The 9,913-nt window shown below is 37.9% G+C and overlaps 1 protein-coding gene across 2 annotated transcripts; it reads right to left on the reverse strand.

Annotated features, from left to right (window-relative positions):
• Positions 1–96: 96 nt before the first annotated feature.
• tspan5a (tetraspanin 5a) lies at positions 97–9,913 on the reverse strand. Of its 2 annotated transcripts, XM_074662155.1 has the most exons (11): positions 9,537–9,913; positions 8,729–8,779; positions 7,613–7,759; positions 7,352–7,522; positions 5,819–5,944; positions 4,923–4,970; positions 4,583–4,699; positions 4,437–4,498; positions 3,932–4,045; positions 3,327–3,367; positions 97–2,321 (listed from the first exon to the last, which is right to left on the reverse strand). In XM_074662155.1, exons 1-9 carry the CDS (start codon positions 9,615–9,617, stop codon positions 3,973–3,975), a joined length of 876 nt encoding a protein of 291 aa, XP_074518256.1. In that variant the 5' UTR covers positions 9,618–9,913; the 3' UTR covers positions 97–2,321; positions 3,327–3,367; positions 3,932–3,972. The 2 variants fall into 2 exon arrangements, with proteins under 2 accessions (XP_074518256.1, XP_074518257.1); XM_074662156.1 differs by lacking the exon at positions 3,932–4,045 and having other exon boundaries at positions 98–2,321; positions 9,537–9,912.

Raw genomic sequence — 9,913 nt, forward strand, 5'->3', positions numbered from 1 at the left:
CATTTTGTTTTAGCAGAGACAGACTGCAAATATGTGCAGAGACATCGACAGACGATGTGTGGGATGCTGTGAGCTGAGAGTGCCAAAACACAAACTACAAAACACCATGCAGCCTGTTTTTTTCCACCTTTATTAATTAATTCGACCTATTAAAACAGTCTGATTTCAGCAGGACATGAGGAGGAGATTAGAGGAGGTAGTTACATTACAATGTTTGTGGGAGAAAGTGTGATCATCTAAACAATCATCAAAGGTGAAGCAGGAGGTGAAGAGCGAGAGGTCGACACCACCAGACAACCACCTCCACCCAGCACCACAATCTGAGTGAGAAATCTGTTCATTAAATATTAATCCAGAAGATATAAAACCAAATAAACCATCAGTACAATAAATAATTAGCATCAAACACACTGGTGATCCTTTTTAGGAAGCTCAAAACTCAGAATGTTTCCAAAGATAAAAAATATGCTGCTACAAACAAAACAAGTGACGCATGCTTTGAGCAGAAAATCACTTTGAACCATCAAAGAAACTCTTATAAAATCCACATCTTCACACTTCTTCCTCCAAAAACCAAACCTGCAGGCTGGATTTCCATATTACTCCTGATTTAATTAATCACTAAAATGGTGAAACACAATCTTCTTTATCTGTCTTCATTCAAGTTTGAGCAGAAAAATTGAAAAAAAAAAAAAAATCATTTACATACAGAGGACTGAAGCTTTTTCACAAATGGTGTTTCTAAACCATCAATCTTTAAAAAAAACATTATCAAAGTTTCTTTCTGTAACAAAAAAAGATTTTCTATCAATATCAGGTAATTTTTTTCTGACCAAATGTATCTATTTAAAGTTGTAAAACTGTTTACCCTTAAAATGTGAGGACTTAAAGTCTTTTATTTTGTGTTTAGTTCATTTGGAGCTTCATCTTTAAAACCTTCACAGCTTTCATTTCTAACTTACAAAAAACACAAACATTTCACCCTTTTCAAAACAAGTATTTCATTTCAGGAATGTTTGAAAACTTTCCAAGATCATCTCATAGGAACAGTGTCGTATTTAGCTTCATTTAGCAGGGCAGACTTGGTAGAAATTAAATATAATATTCAAAAGCATGTTGAACCACCAGGATACAAAAGTCTTTTTGCTGTTCACTTAAAATGAGCTTTTATATCTACATTGGGAGAGAGTCCCTTTTTGTGAATACTTCAATCTGAGATAAATGTAGACAATAATTTATAAAGCGCCGGTAAGAGGAGAAACTGTCACAACAAGCGAGTGTTTGGGCATGACATTATTGTATAAAAACCAATTTAATACTGAAAAACAGTTCTAAAAAATGAGCCTGTTAAGAAGCTATATTACATCTCTAAATTCAAGCTGCCACATGAAAACTGAGGGAGGACTTTAAAGTTATAGACAAGGACTTGAAAACTTTTATCCTCATGTCTGGCTCTGAATTATAAATTGATACATAAAAAATTGTAACGGCTCCATATTCTTGACCTTTTATTGCCAATGTCTTTCGGTGAGCTTCACCAAGTAAGCTGCCATTAAAATGTGTCATAAAAACAACACAATAACCCTTTAAGGTTATCCCTTTATCCAATAGCCCCTCTTTTTTTCTAAAAGTTTAAACAATTTGTGGTTACTTTCTCTTTGTTGGTTGAGATTTGTTAATCTCTGCCTCGTTTCAGAGAACAGTAAATGAAGTACTAGTCTCTGAGCAAGGTCGAATCTGATTGGCCGATCAGGTTAAACGGGAGTTAAAAGTAAAGTCCTTCACTCTCCTTTTACTGAAAAAACAAACGTAAACACGTTATCCTGACTACAAATCCAGATCCAGAGTGACCCGCCCTGCTGTGCCTCAGTCCGGCTCAGGTTGTGAAGTTGCACAGAAACAAACACTGAAGCTGAAAACAAGCAGTGTTCCTCCTCAGTGTGACGAACGTGACCATGATAAACAGTCCTACATGATGAGTGTGTTCACAGAGCGTTTCCACAGTGAAAAATAACGATCTAATATCAAAAAGATGTATCAAAACTCCTACTCTACATGTTTCTATCAAAACTGGAGCGTGGTGACGATCTGCATGTGCTGCATGTTGACCCCTCTCTTCCTATCATCATCATTACCATCATCAGCATCATCATCAGTGATCTTTTTATAGAACTCACACAGTGTTATTATGTACACAGATCTCACATCCTATTAGTGTCCCAGACAGAAGGTGCTGGTTCAGTGACCAAAGTGGTTCAGGTGATCAGGAGTCCTCAAACGCCCCAATGATGTGTTCAAGGCGGTGCGTTCAAGACCCACAGCTGGAAAACACAAAGAAACCCGGTTAAAGTTGGTCTATATCTGTGTGGAAGAGGATCAGGGCCACACTTGAGAAACAGATTAGTACAACTCATATCAAATTACTTATGATTCAGTTCACATTTACCATATTTTTTTTTCATATTGTTGCTATTGTCACACTTCTGAGGAAGTGAAATGCCACCAATATTTTTACAAGGAATTTTAAAATACATTAAAACTACTTTTTTTCAAGTCTTTAAAAGAGTCGTGACAATAACCTATATTGATCAATTGCAAAATTAAATAAATATAATTAAAGTAACTAATATGAAACTAATTAAAGTGCAGTCAGACAACATTTAAAAAAATGTTTTATACAAGGTCTTAAGTTTAAAAGTGAGACAAAACCCTTCCTGTTTTACATGATGGTAACTTTTTTTAAGGGGAAGTAAAAAATTTTGATTGTTTAAATTATTTTTTAAAAATAAATCCAATACAAGATTTAAAATTGATTAAACTATTATTGAGTGGTACATTTCGGGATAAAATAGGGAAAAACAGTATAGAAAAATGAATAAAAGCATAAGAAAAATTTGTTAAAAAAGTTGTTGAATAAAATTTTTCAAATAGAAACATAACACCGCTCTTTTGACTTCAGGGTAAGTAAGTTTAAAAGGAAAAAGGTAAAAATGTTAAACTTGAAACTCCCACTACAAAAAATGGAAGAAAAAAAAACGCAATGTGTAACATTTAAAAGTATTTAATAAATTCAGAAACTAAAAATAAAATTGTAAAAAGATATCAAAAACAACACTAAAAATCATAGGTATAAAAATGTGCCCAACAAGCAATTTTAAGTTAATCTGAGTAAAAGAAAACTGCTTCTTGTGAAACTGAAATTTTATAATCTGGATAATGGCCAACAATCATTTCTTAAAAGTGGTTCCATCTTCATCTGTTCATATGTCATATTTTTAATCACTGATTTGTTTACAGATATATGTCAATGCATTCAAGCTCATCACCTGTTAGAGTTGAAATGCCGCTTCAGCCTTAGGTGAAGAAACTGGAAGAGGAGACAGGAAGTTAAATTTATCAGAATTAATTTTTACTAACACTAAAAATTAGGCAGAACAAAGACACAGCATTCCTGTGAGGTTCAACAATTCCAAAGTACATAACACAAAACAAGAAGACAGACAGGCTCGGAGTCAGGAGGGGAAAAGATTTCTGCACCGGTCTAAACTAGAGAAGAAGAAGATGAGGGTTACATGTTTAGAAAGAGAGAAGAAGAAAAATGTGATCACTGGAAGGAAACAAGAGAAGGATTGTAGTCTAGGTCACATGACACCACAGCTGATTAATGCAAACACTCAGACTCTACAGCTCAGTATGAACATGTAGGACGATCATCGACATGCAGACACACAAAGACTCAGATTCATCTCTGGATTCTGACAGACCGCCTCCTGTGGCACACCTCAGCTACCAAAAGTGTAAGATTCACAAGCAGCTGCTGTAAGTGTCACATGTATGGACCTTGAATGCACCGAAACAGCACACCTAACATCCAACCAATCACAGCAACGCTGAAGACAAAACACTGAACACATGGATCCATCACACCCACCGGCTACAGACACACATACAGCGTGTATGTGTGTGTGTGTCTCATGTGTAGTAAGCCGATGCTTTCTTGCTGGAGTGTGGAGGGAGTCGGCGCATGGAGAGAGGGGGGGGCACCCTGACGAAGCATGGAGGAGGAAGAATGAGGTGAGTTTATGCATCATGACAGATCAGTAACCCCAACTGCCCCTCCACCTACCGCCCCCTGGTGTGCTGGAGGATGAAACATCAAACATCTTTTTGCCTAGAGCAGATGTTTAATGGGAAGCTGAGACTAATCAGCATCACTCACTTTCAGATTTCAAGTCTTTAAACCTTTGTGATATTAAAATATCTAAAACATGAGCGCTCACGCTGACAGTAACAGAGCTGCCTCGTCTCATGCAGTGAGGTGGGAACAGTTACAGCAGATGGATGATGTGTTTCAGAGGGACAAACACAAAGCTGTCTGAATGAGGACACATGAGTGTGAGCAGTGCCGTGAAGCAGTAAATAAATCAGTTCCTCACCAGCTCGCCTGCACAGCCTCGATGTCGCTCACCAAATTCTGAGCCAAACAAATTCCAAAAATCTGAGGAAATGAAACAAACATTAGACAATGACATAAAGTGGGATTTCCACTGAATCTCAGCTCAGAGTCATGACTCAAACCCACCTGCAGGAGAGCGACTCCGATAAAGATCCCTGCCACCAGGGTGAGGTTGTCCTGCAGCCACTTCTCAAATTGAGGCACGCAGCCTTTAACATTGATGTAATCCTTCTGCTCTGAGTCCTGAGATCAACACCAGATCCTCTGGTTAATTGTTTTTTTTTGTCACACATTTTATGTTTAATATTAAATTCTCAGTACAGTACAAAGAAAGATCAAGGTAAAAACAACTTTTGCACATTGGTAGAAATGATCACATTTTCAATTTAAAGTTCAAGACAGAGTCACAAACGGGTTAAGAATGAATAAACTAGATTCAACCCTGTACATAAATTCTTTGACTTACTGGTTTAGCTCGAATGTCGTATCCACACTGAGTGTTGATGACGTCCTCCTGGAGGCAAAAAGAAAAACATTTTAAGCATTACACTTTGTAAAAGCAGCATTTTGAAAAAGATTTATGTATTTATAAACTTAGTTAGAGCTCTGTGATGTTTCTGTGACTCTAGCTTCCAAGTCCGCTGAACAGAAATAAATTCCATAGACAATCTGAATGTTCCAAAACACTTAAAAAAGAGGTCAGGTGCTTTTCCTAGTCTCTGTACTGTCCTTTTTGTGCCCTTCCCTTAGTATCGTTACATGATGTACAGCCAAAATAAGTCACTGTTTTTCTCTCACTCATGTGTAAGAAAAACCCCACTTCAGCCTCTGTACTGTCTCTTTAAGACTTCTTGCGCTACAAACCCCCTTCCCTTTGATTGGCCAGCCCTCTAGAGGTCTGTCAGGGGCAGAACTATTGGCAGACCTTGGTGTTTAAGGCTCGTCCCTTCAACACATAATGGACAAGTTAGGCGATCCTTGTATGAGATAGTCTAGTGCAGCAATTTTAGAATAGACAGTTTTGATCAGTTTAAAGATAGATTCAGGGATTTCTACAACATATGGATGTGCAGAGGTTTGAAAATCTGCACAGGTTTAGTTTTAACACTTTGAATTGTTACTTTATCATATGAAATATGGGAAAGCAGAATACCCCCTTTTTAAACAGTCTAACAGGGTAAAGTTACCTTGACGTGGCTGAATCGTGCCCAGAAACACAATGCATGTTAATTTCTTATTTCTATTTGAAACAGCTCACCAACTTTTTCTATGGAGAAATGGTGACTACTCTTTGAAGATATCACATTTACCCACCATAAATGAATATTAAACTAACGATTGAATAAGTCCTGTGACTCGTACCGCCGGGTCTTTAGTGCAGCAGGAGAAAGGAACGCCACACTTCTCTCGACTCGGGTTCCCGTCAGTGCAGTTGAAGTAAATGTTCAGGTTCCAGTCGTCTGCTCCAAACGCCCCACAGCACTCCCACTGGGAAAAGATGAGAACTGTTAAAGGTTCCTGTTTTCAGTTTCAGCTCCAGACAGAAACAGAGATTAAGTGCATTCCAAGTGGACTCATCAGGCCTGATGACCTGGTTGGCTAGCTTCATTAAGAATTACTGAAATCCACTCAAACCAGATTGATGGTTTGTAGTGTAGAGACTCAGCTGCCGTTGGCTGAAAGATCTCTGATCTCTCTGTGAGTATTTATCCTGCTGCTTCAGTCCAGGAGTAGTAAACTCTGTAATCCCTCTGACCTTTACACAAAACACTGATCTTCAATTAAAGCCTACAGTGATACTACTGGTGCTTTAAAAAGAGCCTTTGAAATCAATGAATAAACATAGAATATGTGACGATATGAAAACTTGGTGTTGGAAAAGTGTGCCTGAAAAAATAATTTCAAACCCGACTTATTTTCAAAACAAAAAAAGGAACTTCAATGATTCAAAAAGAAAATGATTTTTCTTATTTTCTTCTTTGGCAAACAATATAAAGTTCATTCATAAGAAGCAATCAAAACACTTAAGTACATTCAAGTTAAAATAAGGTACCAGAGCTAAAGGTCCCCTGACAGCTTTTTGAGGAGATTTTATTACATCTCACAATCTGATTCTGCAACTTCAGACTCAAGAGGGTAAAAAGTGAAAATCTGTAGTTCTTAATTATGTTGTGAAAATAAAATTTGGAAAAAAAATTCAGAAATCATATCAAATTCTCTCCAATACCTACTGAATTTGAAAACAGGTAGACTTCATTCTTCTTAAGAGATACTGATGAGGTGATCACCTAACAAACCCTGAAACTAAGCGAAGCTGATTGGATATTTGGGCTGACATACAATCAACTTCAATAATCAGCATTAGCTGCACAAACATTTCACTCAACACCAGAAACGTGTCGCTGTACTCTGAAAAAGTTAAAGAAACAAATAAATATATTTCACAGATGTTTTTGGCATTCAATAAAATCTTTATTAACTGTTTGTTCAGTTGACCTTTAGTTGCCACCGTATCAAAGATTCCTGGAGAGCATGCCAAGATGTATAAAAAAGTTGCTAAAATCAGGCTTATCCCACTAAATATTGATGTCTCACTTTTTCTGCAATCTAAGAAGGTAAAAAATTAAATATATAAAGTATACTATTTCTTTGTATTGTCCAGGATACGAAATTACTTTCCCTTTTCAGTCATCTTTTTCCTGATTAAAATAGACCTGAACTAGGAGAGAAAGCTTTAAGCTGGATACTTTGGAGGAATTGAGAAAGCAATAAAATTAAAATGTTCCTGACACCCAAACACAAAGCACTGATGGTATTTCTGCAAAGTTTTTCTACCCTTTACTGGAGCTGTAGCTTTTCCTGAGGTCTATAATAATTATCTGTCACTAAACTCACATATTCCTGCGTGAAGTCGATAAGGTTCTGCAGATCGATGTCGTCCCGGTACGCCCGAATGTTGTTGTTGATGAACAGGTTGAGCTGATCTTTAATCCAGTCCTTGAACACAAACGCCAAGACTCCTGTTGTCAGCTCCAAGAAGAAGATGATCCCAAGAAACACAGAGAACTACGCACAGAAAACAAAAGATGAAAACAAATTTAGATACGCTAAAATACTCCTTTTTAGTTCTCTAATGTTATTTTTGACAGAACGTACAAACTTGAGCAGAAACGTGTTTTCTCGAAGCGCTCCAATGCATCCTGCAAATCCAAGAATGAACATGACCCCCCCAACCACCATGAAGAGCCAAACCGGGTCCAGACCCCCCAGGTCTGTGATGGATGAGATGTTGGAGAGAACACCCTGCAAGAGAGAGAAAGAAAGAAAAACCTTCAGTCTGAATCTGGATCTTTTTCAATACACTTTGCCAAAAAGGACACTGTGCCCAAAACAGGGCAGCATTATAAAAAGGAAAGGCTGCTGGTAAAAACAAAAACACGAAAATGGGATTATATTATTGATTACATTCTACTCTCTATGCGTGTACGATAAGAAAAGTTTAAGGTGACTTTTGGGATTAAAAAGTGTTTTAAATCTTGTTTCTGTCACCCTGGATGTCACTGTGGAGTCTGTAAACAGTCACTTAGTAAAGAAACAGCACAAGCAGCAGGGTCCTCTGCTGTGAAATACTAAACACCAACAGGTCCCCTCACTGAGCTGAAATGAAATAAATGCCCCAAAATAAAGTGCCTTATGATCTTTGACTCCTGTTTTACACAGATGGAATACAGTAGAGTGGTGCAGAAACAAAGAGCTGACGACAGCCACGCTTGATGAACGGTGAGTCAGAACTTCAGGTGTGTAACACCCTGATAACAGTTAAACACATACTCAATCTGGTCCTGGGTAAAACTCTGAATTTAGATGTTTAAAACTGATCAGCTTTCAGGAAGATCGAGATTTCATAAGTGCAATTCAAATCTCACCACTAGGGGGCAGTGGAACAAGGCTTGATTATTAGCCAGCTGCTATTGTTGTCTTAAACACTGAGATTATTAGTTTGTTTGCTAAACTATCAGACCAGTTAGTTTGAAGATGACTGAAACAATAAGCTCAAAGAAGCAACAGAGAGCAGCATGATAAAGAGTCTACACAATAACTATTGTTTTTTCATCGGGTTTAAAGTTGGCACAAAGTTTTCATGAAGTCAGTTCAACAAAAATATAAGTGATCTAAAACATAAACAACTTAGCAAACTAAAAAATCTTACAGTTTTAGTAACAGTAACAGTGTTTTTCTACTTTTTTCTTATTTATTTTTTTCTTCACTTACTTTCTCACTCCAGGCCCACAGTCCAATCCCAACCAGGGCCATACCCAAGAGCTGAAAAACAATACAAGATCAATTAACACATGTATTATTACCAAAGCAAAAATTAAAAATTGTCATTTTATATATATATATATATATATATATATATATATATATATATATATATATATATATATATATATATATATATGACAGAAGCTACCACTTTTTTTACAGTATGAATACTGAACTTGAATCATTGTATGCTCATTTTTTATTACTAATTTCTTCCTGCATTTTCTTCCCTGTAAATAACGCCAAAAATGACAACAAACAAGCTATTCCGTAGAAATGCAATCATTACACCTGTCGCTCTGGCTTTGCCGTTATTGTTCAAAGCTAAAGAAGCATGCATCTGACACAGATGACACAATTGTTTAACTATACATGACGTCATGTCTGAGTATATCCTGCAGAGTCAGGTAGAAAGGTGTGCAGGCAGTGCACTGTGCATGTCTAGTATGAATGATAAGCTGCAGCCTGGAGCTGCTCGGCTCCCATCAGTTCACCTAAAAAAGCCGATTATCTCTGTGCGCGGTCAGCTGACCAGCAGCTGTTTCCTCCGGACATAATGGATATAAAATAATAGCATATAATCTCACAGAGGGGCCTGAACGTCCTCATTTTCCTCTGAACATGTAAATAAAAGATCATGGAGCCATGATAAGACGCACAAACTGAGGCCCTCCTCTCTGCTGATGGCTGGATGTGATAATGACCGTTACGCGCCGCAGAGAAGCGCAGATAATAAAACACAAGCCCTGCTTACCCAGAACAAGATGTTGAATCCGAAAATGAAGTATTTGATGCAGCAGCTGACCTCCTGGCCTTTGAAATGATTCCCCGTCATGTTTGAGCATCATCGGCGCGGAAGGAGAGAAAAACTCGGCCTGCTTCACAGGCTTTGTGTGCGGGACGGAGCAGGTTCAGCGCCCCGGGGGAAGCATCTCACTCTGGCCGCTTCAGACGTTCACAGATCCGCGAATGATCGGCGCCAGAAGCATGATGTGAGCCGCTTGTTTCCCCCCTATCTCTCGTTGAAGCTAAAATGATAACAGGAAGGATAAAAAGGTGAGCTGTTGAATATAACTGAGCCGCTGCCTCTCAGAGAATCGCTTCTGCAGAGGGCGGGGTCGCTGCTTGGGG

Source organism: Halichoeres trimaculatus, unplaced genomic scaffold, assembly GCF_033239565.1.
Source record: "Halichoeres trimaculatus isolate MK-OKI-2021-1 unplaced genomic scaffold, fHalTri1.1 fHalTri1_scaffold_22, whole genome shotgun sequence".
Lineage (NCBI taxonomy): Eukaryota > Metazoa > Chordata > Actinopteri > Labriformes > Labridae > Halichoeres > Halichoeres trimaculatus.